Raw genomic sequence first — 13,711 nt, forward strand, 5'->3', positions numbered from 1 at the left:
ATTGCAAAAAAAACTGTAGTTTACAGAGAAAAACTAATGTCAGATTTGAGATCAGCACACTCGAATTAGGTAAGAACAAGTGTTTTTGTGGATGCAACAAAAATTTTGTTCCCCAGTGTAAAGAAACAGGAAGGAAGGCAAGACCACTTTTCAAGGTCTGGCCCCAAACTCCCTCCTCAGTTCCAATCCAAGGTGAACCCCCACCTGACTGCTCCATAATGCAACAGAGCAGCCAATGCTCTCATTCGGAGTGCTTTTGGCTCCCACTGGCCATAACAAAATTCCTCCTCTGGTCATCTTGGCCTGAGCTTCAGGGAAACACCTAGGAGATATACCAGGCCTAAGAGAATCACACAAAGTCTCTCTAGCTCTAAACATTCATTCCAAAGACAGGGGGGTGGCGGTGAATGAACTGTAAAGAGAAGGAGTTTCTACTCTAGAAACCTCCAGAAGCTGCTGTGTTCCTCCTCCTCTTTGGCCTGTGTGGTTGTGCCTCTCCTTGATGACTACGAGCAGAAACTCTCCAACTGGCTCCCACCCTTCCCCTGGCCCAGCCCCCCTGGTATCTGATCGAGGTGGCTCTGGAGCTCCCTGCAGGCCTCCCTTGCTCTGCCAGGCCATTGGAGCTGTGCCCAGTGCGGAGTCCTGGGCACAGGACACCTCTGGGGAGTCCTCTTCCCCAGAGAGATGGCTCACCATTCAGGGCAAAAGATTCTTTCTCTACCAGGGGCCAATGGAGGTCCAACTGACCCCAACTTCTTGCACTGATTTGTATCCCAGTGATGTCCTCAAGTTTCTCGACTTCCTCTCAGCTCCTGAGGAGGAAGACCCAAGGTTCAAGCATTTTTCTCTCACTCTTCTCTCCGCTCCAGGACAAAGCTGGCTCGCTGTAAAGTGCTCCTGCATTTCCTAGACTCTGAACACGCTATTCCCTCTACCTATGGGGAGGAAGGAGGCTGCCCTGAGGGTGATGGGGAGCCAGAGCTTAGACCAGGGGTCCCCAAACTTTTTACACAGGGGTCCAGTTCACTGTCCCTCAGACCGTTGGAGGGCCGGACTATAAAAAAAACTATAAACAAATCCCTATGCTCACTGCACATATCTTATTTTAAAGTAAAAAAACAAAATGGGAACAAATACAATATTTAAAATAAAGAACAAGTAAATTTAAATCAACAAACTGCCAGTATTTCAATGGGAACTATGGGCCTGCTTTTGGCTAATGAGATGGTCAATGTCCGGTTCCATATTTGTCACTGCTAGCCGTAACAAGTGATATGATGTGCTTCTGGAGCCATGACACCTGCGTCCCGCGTCACCGGAAGTAGTACTGTATGTGAGTGACACCGCCCTTTGCGGCACCACTCACATACAGTACTCTTACTGACCACCAATGAAAGAGGTGCCCCTTCTGGAAGTGCAGCGGGGGTCGGATAAATGGCCTCAGGGTGCTGCATGTGGCCCATGGGCCGTAGTTTGGGGACCCCTGCCTTAGACCCTTATCCCACAACAGTCAGTATCCATTGTCGGGCTCACTGTGTCTACTTACCAGCACTTCTGTGCATCACATTTCATTTTCATGGCCCTGGAGGCAGCTGCTAGAATGAACAATGTTACCACCCAACAGGGAAATGGTGCCTCTGGACACACAGTTAGGAAGCGGTTGCACTGGCATTCAATCCCAGGCTGTGGGGCTCCGGAGCCCACACCTTAAGTAGCTATATTGCACCCGGATTTCTTGCCCAAGTCACTCAAATGCAGGCTCTCCACTCCCAGCTATCCACTTTAATCTGTTTTCTTTGTGGTCCCAGCTCCCCGGATTGTCCTGAAGATGACTCTGGGGAATCTGGTTGGGAATCTGGTCGTCAGCTTGACTGAGAAGTGTTTGTTTTCCCTCTCAGCCTCTTCTCAGAGTCAGACCATCATTATCCGTAGGAGCCAGCACAGCCCCATAGAAGTACAGGGAGAGCCACAAAGGCCAGCCTCACATTTGCAATTCCAGGCTTCCTGGTGGCAATGCATTTTAACAGGGTGAAAAGAAGGCAGTAAATTGATTTGAATAATATACTGTATTTAACCTAATATCCAACACATTGTCAGCTCAATATATATTCAATATAAAAATACTTTATGAGATAACTCACATTCTTTTTATTCATACTAACCCTTTGAAAGCCGGTGTGTGGTTTACACTTAGCGCACCTCTTCATTTGCACGGGCCACATTTCACGTGCTCAGTAGCTACACGTGGCTGCTGTCTAACATACTAGACAGAGCAGATCTGAGCCATCGGTCCCCGTGCCCCTGAGACATTTCCTGTTAGACGTGTCCATTCTAACAGTGTGAGCCTGTAACACAGTGTCTGGCACACAGGAGGTAGGCATTATTCTTTCTTCTGCTTTTGCTTTTACTCATCCTCATACTGACTTATTCTTTCCCTCTGATCTTGTTATATTTGTTTTCCCTTTCCCAGGTGCTTGGAAGGGTGTTAGGTGACATCACTGAGGCCAAAATAGCTCATCTGTCCAGAATGAAAACTAGATCCCTGCTCTGCAGACTCTTCACCCAGCCCTTTTGTAGTTTATTCAGAGTGACTTGGAATCAGCCAGACACCCCCAGTAATGGAAAACCCTCAGAGACAAATATTATTAATGTCTGGAAAATGTATAGTGCATTTAATCAAAATAACATCAGAAAGCTATCCATGAGAGTTGGCTCCTTGTCCCAGAAGTGCTATATTGCTCATGTCAAGGACATGTTTTCTTGCTCTTGCAAGTAGATATGATTGAGGTTAAAGTTCACCCGAATGCAGTGGTTTGTAAGCAAGGCAGCATTTGAGAATTATACCTCCGAGGAGATTTTGCAAATGTTGTCTGTCCTAAGAGCCTTGATAAATCAAAATCACAGAGCCAGCTATATGTATATTTTGATTCTCACACTGTTTCCCCCTCCCACCTTGAGGAGGCCACCTTCCCCATCAGAAGCCACCATCACGATGGCTCTTTAGCCACATGGCATCCAAAGAGCAGCTCTGAAATGAACTGGAGAAAATCAAAGCCCTCAACCTGCTGGCAAAGGCCCTCTACCTGCTCCTCAAATCTTTGCCTGTTCTAAACAACCCCCCTTTCCAGTTAACACATAAAGGCTGTGACCTAATTTTCTTTTCCTAACCGTCATCCTGGTTTTCAACCTCTTCTCCTTCTCTGCTGTTATTTCAGACGTGGCAGGTGAGACATGGCCATAGCTAAGAACGTACAAGAAATTAAAGGATGGAGCCCAGATTGAATCAGGTCTCCCGCATCTTATCAATTTACCCAACAACATTGTCTTCCTCTGTAGAGGTCACTGTTTTATGCGCATAAATGAGAATTAGAACAGCTCGGCCCTGCCCCTTCCTGCAGCACAGCCCTGCGGGGACAGGGCTGCCGACTACTTCCCTGGAACATTTACCATAAATCTGCTTTTAAAAGACATTCTCTTACAATACTGTCAATGGCCCTTGTATTAAAAATGAGAAAAATATGGAAACACGCATTAAAATATTCAGAAATAAATGGCTTCTTTATTACATAAAAGCTCTCATGTGTCTCAAAGGTACTGAGAATAGAATAATTTATCGTAAATGAGATTATTATTGCTGGGAAAAGGTCTATTTTAACGCCAGTTTTCTTGGGGATTAAACCAGACCCTAACTGTCCACTGGGGGGTGTTCACAAATGTAAGTCAAATACTTAAGAGCTTTAAGTGGGAAATTTATGCTGATGCAGCAATCTTGGGGGAGACAGAATACATTCTGTTTGTTCTTATCTCTGCTGGGGGCGGGGCAGAGGGATCAGCTACAGTGTCCAGGGGAAAAAATGAAGATAATGGTTTCTCTGCAACGAAGATGAAGACCCACGGTGCTCTGGGGGTTTGCACCGCAGCCTCGGAACCCCAGACTCGGCCTCCCGGGTGTCCAGCAGCTGGGCGGTGTCCAGCGTCGGGGATGGATACGCTCTGCAAAACAAATATTGTCTGAAGAAAATTTTATCCTGTTTCCTTTGGGATGTATGTTTCGCAAGAAGACAAATGGGACTCAAAAGGAAAAGTGCAGATCTGGAATTCAGAAAGTGAATTGTATTGTCCAACACGGACAGAAGATAGGGCTTTTTGGTTAAGATGCACCAAGGATGTATGGCTGCTTTTCAGAGACTCGGATTGAATGTATTTCTGAATGAAAGTTACACTGAATATTACTTGATCTCTCTTTGTTGAAGCAGGGTCAGCTTTATAAATATATATTAATAACCATTGTACAGTAACCAAGCAGAGAGTCAGTGACTAGAATGCCCCTTAAGCCAGCTTTTATGGGACATGGTTTTAATGGTCCCGGGGGAAGAAAAACAAACTTTCTCACTAGTCCATGGTGTCTGATGACTTATGTGAGGCAGAAGAGTGATTTTGCTGCTCAGATGACTTCCATGGAGGCCTAGCATGCTGCTGATTGTGTCATATTTCACATTCCCTGTACCTATCACGGCGTAATTTTATAATCCAGCATTGTGATAACAAATTCAAGGATTCCTGTTTGGAGCCCTCCTTCCCTTCCCATTTTTAATTCCTTCCCAGTACCCTTTATCCTAGGTGCTTTTGCAACTCTGTTTCTGTTCTGTGCCCTGCCACTCCTCTGGAAAGATCCCTGGAGCTGAGAACATAAATGGTCATGCTTGTCCTTTGTTTAATGGGGGGAGGGTTGGGCAGCCAGGGTCTGGGGCTGGAAGAGAGGAGCTGGCAGGGAAGAAGTCTGTCTTAAGGACAGGCCTCCCAGGACTGATGCCTTGGCCGAGTACTCAAGTCCTTGGATGTCTACACTGGGGTTATAATGAGAGCCTACATTTATTCAGCACTTGGTGAGCACCAGGACTTGTGTGTGCATCATGCCCCTTAATCCTTATGTAGCCCAAGAAGTAGGCACGATTGTCTCTGTTCTAAAGAGGAGGGCTGAGGCTGAGTGAGGTTAGGTCAATTTCCAAGTCCACATCTCACCTGACTGGCTGATCCACGTTGTGTCTTATCTTATCTCAGGGCCTGAGCTCAGACCACTCTGCTCCCTGCCCCACTATGAGACACAGCGTCCTTCCCTCCCTTTATCCCCAGCCTCCTTCTCTCTCCTTTTCCAAGTGAGGACCTCAGAAAACGTATTCACATCATCTCTATTCTTTGTAAACTCTTAAAGAGTGGCTCCTAGACCAAAGGCTCGCAGGTCCCCAATTCTTTTTACCTCAGTGTGGCCACCAGCTTATTGCATCCTGGTGGCACTGGATCACTGGGCCTCAGTTTTCCTAACTGTAAAATGAAGACGTTGGGATAGTATCTGAGGATAATCTGGCCTCTGACATTGGGTGACTCTCCCAGGTCTAAGTGGGGCTCTGGAACATGACCTACCTGGCTTGTCCCCACCTGGACCCTGAGTGCTTGGAGGACAGCACCTCTGATTGCAAAACCTGGATTTCCAAGCCCTAAATCACAACATCCATGGTCTGAACCATTAGGTGACAATAAGTGTAATAATAACATTAAATCTGTTCTAGAAATTCAATAGCATGGTAAATATGGTGGATAAATCTGGACCTACCCCCTTGTAAACAGTGAGGAGCATCAGGAGCTTCCTCATTCCTTTCACCCTAGCTCTCCTTCAACACCCAGACCCCGAACACTCCCCTGCCCCACGCTCCAGCAGCGGAACAGTGAGCACAGGGCTTCTGTCCTGTTGTAAAAGCATTCCTAGGATACTGGGTGGTATAGCTGATTTGCATATTATTCACATGTGTTTGCATGTTGATTTTGTCGAGTGGTTCCAAGTCTGGTTTGTAAAATAAGAAATTGCAGCAAATCAGTGCAAACAGGGCCACGGCATGTCCATTTGGAGCAGACACACCAAGAGTAAGTGTGTCTTTAAACCCGTCCATGGAAACCCTCCCCACGTTAGAAGAGAGAAAACTAAAGAAGTAGGCAAATTTGCCATGGTGAGAAGCCTGGCTTTCCTGGCGTCGAATGGGGATAGAGTACTCGGAGAGGAAAAGTGCCAAATGGTATGTGATTTCTAGAATCTTGTGTTTAATAATTAATCCCTGTATCCCTTCCATTCTTTCCCACCCCCTCAACTCCTTCCCCTACTCAAATACAGAGCTTTGATATCCTCTCAGGAATTAGTGTATCTTGAGCTGTTTACATAACCAGAGATTAAGTGCACTTTTAAGAAGAAAATTGGGCAAAGAAAAAAACAGTCGTGATAAGAAAACCAGAAATGTTGTGTGCCTTGGGGTTGCATTCTCAGATCCAATGTTAGCAGCCTTGGAGGGGCGCTGGGTAAAAGCATTTGGGGGACTCCCAGGTTGGGGTGGAGTGGTTGGTTGACTCTTCTTTGCAAAACTGGATTAAGGGAAAGCAGATGGTGATTGACACCTGGCCTCCTCTCTGAAAGGAATTCATTGTGCTTGTGAGATAAGATAAAACTCTAATACAAATAATACTGTTTAGTTTCTCCTCTTTGGTGTTGGCTGGCTCTGCTGGGTTCTTATTTTTATAGGTTTGATGGTGGTGCAGTCTGAGATGATCCTGGTGGAGAGATGTTGCATCTTTGTACACAGTAGGGTCTTGTGCACGAAATGGATGTAGCACAACCCTCTGCCTCCCCTTCCCTCTGTCTGCGCCCTACCCCCCTCTCTGATGAGCCTGCCTGACTCTCAGGCAAGGGGAGCCATTACTTCAGTAAGATTTTCTTCAAAGTGGATTGGAATGACAGTGCACACAGGGAGGTGGCGTCAGCCCGTGCTGCTAATCCTGGAAGAGCCCACATCGATGTGCAGGCAGAGAGGAGACACAGCAAGGTGGATCCAGGCCTCTCCCTGGTGAAGGGAGAGGTGGAGCGCATGGGGCAGTGGCAGGGGCTGCAGTGGTCAGTCGGGGTCAGTGGCTCTTGTCCTTCTCAGGTGCAGAAAAGTCAGCAGGCTGCTTGTGAAAATGCAGATTCCTGGGTCTCGGCTCCTGCCCATGTGGATCTGACTCTGCCCAGATGGGCAGTCTCAGACGAATCTGATGCAGGCAGCCCAGGATCAGAGACAACTGGACGGGATGAAAGGGAGCAGAGAGTCAAAGGGCACCTGAGGCAGGCAGCACAAAGTAAGGTCCTCTGTCCAAGTAAGTAAAGAAGGTCACTGGGAGTCAGACTCAGGTTCCGATCTCAGCACCATGCTCACTCCCCTCAAGCCTTCTTCCTTTGTGTGTGAAGGGGGGGGAGGAGTGGGAATAACAGGGGCTCCGTGGTAAGTTCTTGCTCAGCACAGTACTGTGTTCTGTGGATTGCCTCATGTGACCCTGTCCTTCCTCCTCATGTCACATGTGACAAGACCAAGGACGGACTGATTATATAACTTGCCTAAAAGGCCACACTGCTAACAAGTGTTGGAGCCAGAAGTGCGAGTTGGGAGATTCGGTGAGAAAAAACATAGAGGAATTATCTAGCCCCACCTGACACACGAGGGGTGGGGAGGGGAGCACTTCTGTTGAAGTGCGAACCTCTGTTTGGGGAGCGTCAACCTGCGCCTGCAGTGAGGAGTGTGGCAAGCGCCAGGTCCTAGATTGGATGGTAAGAGCAAATCAGAAAATGACTGCTTTGAGTTCTCCTCCTTTTCCTAGGAGTCCTCTCATCATGGTTCTTAGAACAAACTCAGAGCCACCAAAGAGAAATAATAATTTTGTCTATACGAGAGTTTGCAAATAAAATCTGTGGCACATCAGCACCCTCCCACTCCCCACCCCCACATAGACCTATATATACACTTCCTTCTGAAAGAAAGAGGACCAGTTTCTGTCCTGGCCAGAAAGCTTGATTGGTTGGAGCATCATCCAAAGGGCAGAGGTTGCTGGTTCGATCCCCAGTCTGGACAAATACAGGAATGTATTGATGTTTCTGTCTCTCTTTCTCTCTCTCCAGACCTCTCTCTCTGAAATCAATAAGATAAATGTTTAAAAATTGATAAAAAGAAAGAGGACCATTTTCTACTGGGAAAGGTAGACATTAGACCTGGGAAGAGCCCAGTTTAAAAAAAAGAAAGAAAAAGAAAAGATATTCAACTTTCTGAAAAGGTAGAACTCATCTTTTTAAAATCTGTATCTGTATCTCATTAGGTAAGATCCTTTTAGTTAGTCTTCCCTTTAAGGTAGACCAGAGTTTGGGGAGGGAGGGAGTTGAATTCACTTCTGGGAATTCAGTTCCCTTCCTCTCCATTTTATTCTAGTCCCTCAGAGCAACCTGATAAACGCTAAGGAGCTGCTGCCCATCGGGGAACAGCAGGTGCGGGGGGGGGGGGGGGAGGCGACAAGTGGGAGGAACCCTCCCTGCACTTCTTCTGGATAAGACCAGAAATGGGCATCATTGGGCCAACGGTGCTTTTTTTGGCCAGAATGAGATCAGAGAAGACAAAAGGGCTATAAACAACCAGGTTTAAAAAAAATGGATTTAGACTTTGGTGATTAAGCAGAAGGGACTAAAGTAAGGGGACACAAAGATTTGCCTGTAAGCGACCATCCATGTACAACTCCGTGAGTGCTGGTTTTCACTGAGATAATAGAATCAGAAAATTATAATGTATTATACTTTCCCATGCTCTGCTTCACCTCATCCCCAAAACAGCCCATGTTATCACCGTGACTTACAGATGGAGACACTAAAGCTCAATCATGACTTGCCCAGGGGCCTAAGATTTTTACATGGCCAAGGTGGAGCATTGACCTCCTGTCTTCTGTCTCCAAATCTATCATTCTTTCTGCTCTAGCACAATTTCTATGAACATCTTGCCTTCATAGAACATCTTGCCCCCAGTACAAGTACTTGACGTTGTATTGTCCTTATGTGTACTTCATTTATTTTTTGCTTAAGCACTAGACCAGGGATAAAGGAACGGTGGTTTTGATTGTGTTCTGTGACTTAACAAAGCCTTCGTTTTCTCACCTTTAAAAATTGGGTCTGGACTAGGTAATGTCTAGCATTGTCTAAGCTCCAGCATTCTGTGATTCTGAAATCTGTTATTACATGAGTTCACACTTCATTTTTTTTAGTCTTCCAAAAATCACATTTTAAGAAATGGTGTTCATGCCATATTCATTAGAGTTTGAAAACAGAGCTATATTTCAGCTCTTCGGAGGCCAAAAAATGAACTTTGATATTTTTGCAAATGTGAAAGTTCTTTCAGCCATGCCAAATTAACTTAAAACATCTGAATAGTCTGCCTCTAGGTATCATAAAACGTTCACTTTTAGGCTTGGAATTCTCCTTTAGAGAAATTCTATTCTCATGGATGGTAGAGTAAGACACTGAATGCTGCCGAGAGCTCTGGGGAACGCTGTTTGCTGGGCGGGCTGGCAGCCAGCTAGCTATTGTTCTTGCTAATTCTTGATAGAGAAGGGAGAAGTATTTCCTAACTATCCCTGGAATCCCTGTCAATTAGCTTGGAATTTGAGGGATTTTCCTGATGTGTTTTGTGGAGGTCATTGAACTTCGAGGGGCCCAGGTGATGATTCTTAACCCTGCAATGGAAGATGGGCTGGCTTGGGAGACCCTTTAGGGTTGAAATCCCACGTCGTTTTCATCCATCAGCTGTGGCTCTGCTGTTTCATACCATGGGTGACACAGAAGCAGCTTATGACTGGGTCCACACAGAGTAGCTTGAGAGTGACTTTCTCAAAGTGCAGTCTGGCCTATTAGTCCAACCTCAGACCAACAATCGCCTAAAATTTCTATGGGTAGCGGCCAAAAATCAATGTTTTACTGAGTGTCCAGGTGATACTTAATCGTGCTGTAGACTGACATCACAACCATTCAGTCTTCTGAAGGAAACACATTTACAGGCACAAAGAAAACAGTTATCACTACAAAGCCGACAGCTTCTGGGTGAGCAGTCCCCTGGGGAGCCCGCGGGTAGATGGACGGGTTGAGAGAAGGACTTCTGAGACCCCCACACCTGCGACAGCCTAGGAGACAAGACGTGCCAAAGAGGCGAGGAATGCGGCCGGCAGGGGCGGGAAGCTGGGGGCCGGGCGCTGTGTGGGGAGCATGCGCAGACAGGGGCGGGAAGCTGGGGGCCGGGCAACTGTGGTGGGGAGTGTGGTGGAGATGCGGCAGAGCTAAGCTCAGCGTGGGGAGAGGGCGAGAATGTGGACAGCTAACATTTGATCGAAGAAGTAGTCAACTTAAAAATTTTTTTTTTTAAATATCTGATACATCATAGGCTATGGCAGATATAATGGTAAGACAATCTGTTAAGTAGCTGCCTTCATGGACCTTACACATTAGTTGTTGGGGGGCAGCAAGGTGAAGAGTGCAAAGCTTCATGAAGCAAATCTCTTCCCCCACAGTAAGATGTAAATGACAAAGGAGATGACTGGAGATGCCAAGAGGTGGTCGTTAAGGTGTCAGACAGGAGCCATGTCATTCACTTGTGAAGTGACTGAACACAAGGTCCCACAGGGATGGTGTGCAGGTGGGGGAGGCTAGGGGAAGCGGAGCCCAAATTTGGGTTTAGGAGGAAGTTACACAGATAAACAGGGAAGAGAATGGAGTCAGAGGTCTCCCTCTTGGGGAGCAAAGGCTGGGAGGGGAAGGAGGGCTCAGAGAGGCATGCGATTTTCCTGCCCTAGTCTGGCTGCGGGTTAGCATTCTGAGCTCCACCATCTTGCCCACCGCACAGTCTTCCTAGGCTCTAGTCACCTCCTTCGGGCTCCAGGGGGCCACGGGGTGCTGAGGTCTGTGGAGAGCCCACCATTGCTGGCAGTCTGAAAGGTGGGACCTGCCCCAGGCTCAGTTCTCAGAGACCCAGCTCTGAGGGCAGGTGAGGTGACACCGAGCGGCCCTTGGCCTGCTTTCGAGCTTTTCTTCTCGAGTTCCGATGGTCAATTCTTTTATCGTTGATCTCTGGCTCCTAATTTGCAAAAGGGAGCCAAAATGTTAATGAACAGAAAAGGTTCAGCAGTTGCTGACCCCCCCTCCCGCCCCCAGTCTTGCAGAGGGGCAGGGCAGGAGCGGGGTGGGGCGGAAGGCACAGTGACCTCTGCTGGCCTGCGTTTATAGGAAGTGCCTTCCACTCAGGGAGCCTTCAAGAGACATGAAGGGTGTGATTATCAGGCTGGCGGTAAACGGGAACACACTGTGGCTTTGTTTGGGCTTGTGGGGAGTTTTTGGTGAATTTTTTTGCTTTCAACCCCCCTATAAAAATATTTGGGGATTCATTGGTGCTGACTCTGCGTTTCTCACCTCGAGCCCACACTTTCTCTCCCATGAACACACGTGTGGTTTCTCAGGAGCCCCAGCGAGCCCACTCCTGTTAACTTTACACAGACCAGATGTGTCCAAACAAGTCCCCACTATTGCGCCCAGGCGAGGCTTCACTAGGAGCGTGGACGAGAGCTGGGGAATGTTGGTTCCTGGAAGCGCACAGGGATTCCTCTAAGCCAGCAGGCCATGTTTATTTTATTATTAAGAGATTTTTTTTCCCCCATTGAAAAGGGGACACTGCTCACATTCAGAGACTCGGTAATTCTTCAAGTCAATTGGGTTGAGCGCGCTGACGCACACCGCCACAGAGCCCACTCTGGCCAAGGCGCTCCCCGTGGTACCGGCGACAGCTGGGACCAGCGGCCAGCCGCATCCGCAGACCCGGTGACTCAAGGCTTACTGAGTTCTAGCTTCTGTGTTCAGGGATAAAAAAGATAGGTATTTGAAATGTCTTATTTAGATTTAGCTAAAGCTTGGCTCTGGCTGGCACCAATTTTGGTCTTTGTCACCAAGCTCACAGGATAGCTTGAAGAACTGATGGCCCTTGGTGGTGACAGGCCTGGCTCCGCACTACACCAGCGGCCTCTTGCACTGCCTTCCCGGAGCCCAGGTCTGCGAGGCCACTTCCACTGCCTGGCTCCCTGGGAGGCACACGTGGGTTGCAGAACAGCTTCTTGGAGGAAAGCGTGCCTGTTTAGAGCAGATCATTTTAAAGGTGCATGGGTTGGGGAAATAACGGATGGGGTTTCCTCCGCTGGGCCCGTGCTAGGGCTACACTGCCTTCCAGACACGCTCATGCCCCAGTGTGTTCTCCTAGTTTTTGTTTTGTTTTGTCCGTGATCATTTCGACAAATGCATGTAATAAATGACCATGATGTGCAAGGTGCCAGGTGCTGACATATATCCCTTAATTTGTATTTTACTTTATTATTTTCAAGCACTTCACTGTGGTCTCGGCGGTCCTTTCTCTGTTGCTGAAGGGATACAAGCAGCCCCACTTCACAGTGAGCTGGCGGAGGCTGGGAGGAGTGTCTGCAGTCACAGAGCCAGTCGGAGGTGGAGCAGGGATGCAACCCATGTGCTTTGACCGTGAGAACAGAGCATCTTCATGACACCACAGCCCCTTAGAGGTTGAAGCCTGGAGATCTGTGAGAAGATTTACTGTGACAGGCTCTTAGAAAGTGGCACCCATAAAGTGGGGAAGAAATGCAGGTGGTGAATCAGAGCAGAGAGCTTGGCATGCCCACCGCTCCTCCCAGGTGCCCGGGGCCAACAGTAGAGCTGAGAGCAGGTGAAGAGCTGCCTCGGCTACTCATTGGCTGTGTGACTTGAGCCACCTGTTTAACCTCTCTGGGCCTCAGTTTCCCATTTGTAAAGTGGGAATAATAAAAATTCTCAATTCATATACCATAGTTATGAACAGTAAACGAATCGATATTTGCATTGTCTTAGAAGAGTGCCTGGCACACTGGAAATGCAAGGTAAGTGCTGGTCAAATACTGTAAGTGAAAACTTTGCTCCCAAGCTGAGCTGGGCCAACTGCTGAGGATGAGGGTGTGAGTCGAGCCCAGCATGCCATCAAGCACTGTTCTCGAGGGCTGCACAGAACACATGCCAACAAATCAGCCCATGTTATTGTCAGTAGGCGGGAGCCCCTCTTGCATTGCCCATGTTTTCTAAAGTAAGAATTGTGCACATGCTTTGAGAAGTAGAGAAAATATCTGAAGTCTTCACTGTGCTAGAAAATCTGGATGGGTATGGACACCTGCGCTCAAGGGCACCTGGCTGGTCTAGCTGGGGAAGAACTGCTTTGTAGAGTCATCAAGTGCCCCTGATGAAAGAGATCTTCACAACCAACTAATTCTTTCTCACCACAGACCCAGCCCTCTCTGCCACAGACCAGGAAAACAAGGTCCAGAGAAGGTCATCGACTTGCCTGTCATCACACAGGCCGTATGCCAAGGTCACCTAACCTTCTGAATTGTTATTTTTCCTCTCCACATTAAAGACCAGGCATCCCGGTCTTTGGGAGGTTGGCTGAGGATACTTGTCCTGGCTGTGTGCTTACTCTACGCCCAGCTCTGAAGGCTTCAATGGACTTTGGGGTTCCCCTGGAAGTGACAGTTGTTTTGTTCCTGGAGGACTGGTGACACCTCACAGAGGGTGATGAGTTCTGGATTGTCCCATCCCACCCCAGTCCTGCTGCTCCTGGGCACTGAGGTGGCCCACTGTACTCTCAGGGCATCTTAGTAAAAAAGACACAGATTCCAAAGGCATCCTGGGTGGTTTCAAAGTTTTGGGATAGGCCCAGAAACTTAATAGACCCCTGAGTTCTTGGGTCAAATGGTCTAAAACAGGGATAGTTATACAACCTACTAATTTTTTTTTTCTGTGCCTGAA

General features: G+C 47.7%; 1 protein-coding gene across 1 annotated transcript in view; it reads left to right on the top strand.

The window, feature by feature from the left end:
- LOC136401083 (uncharacterized) overlaps positions 1 to 12,767 on the top strand; it is a 126,045-nt gene extending 113,278 nt beyond the window's left edge. The window contains exon 4 of the mRNA XM_066378770.1: positions 12,250 to 12,767. Within this exon, the coding sequence (XP_066234867.1) occupies positions 12,250 to 12,423 (174 nt within the window). The 3' untranslated portion in view covers positions 12,424 to 12,767. The remainder of the gene's footprint in view (positions 1 to 12,249) is intronic.
- Positions 12,768 to 13,711: the final 944 nt, after the last annotated feature.

Source organism: Saccopteryx leptura, chromosome 1, assembly GCF_036850995.1.
Source record: "Saccopteryx leptura isolate mSacLep1 chromosome 1, mSacLep1_pri_phased_curated, whole genome shotgun sequence".
Lineage (NCBI taxonomy): Eukaryota > Metazoa > Chordata > Mammalia > Chiroptera > Emballonuridae > Saccopteryx > Saccopteryx leptura.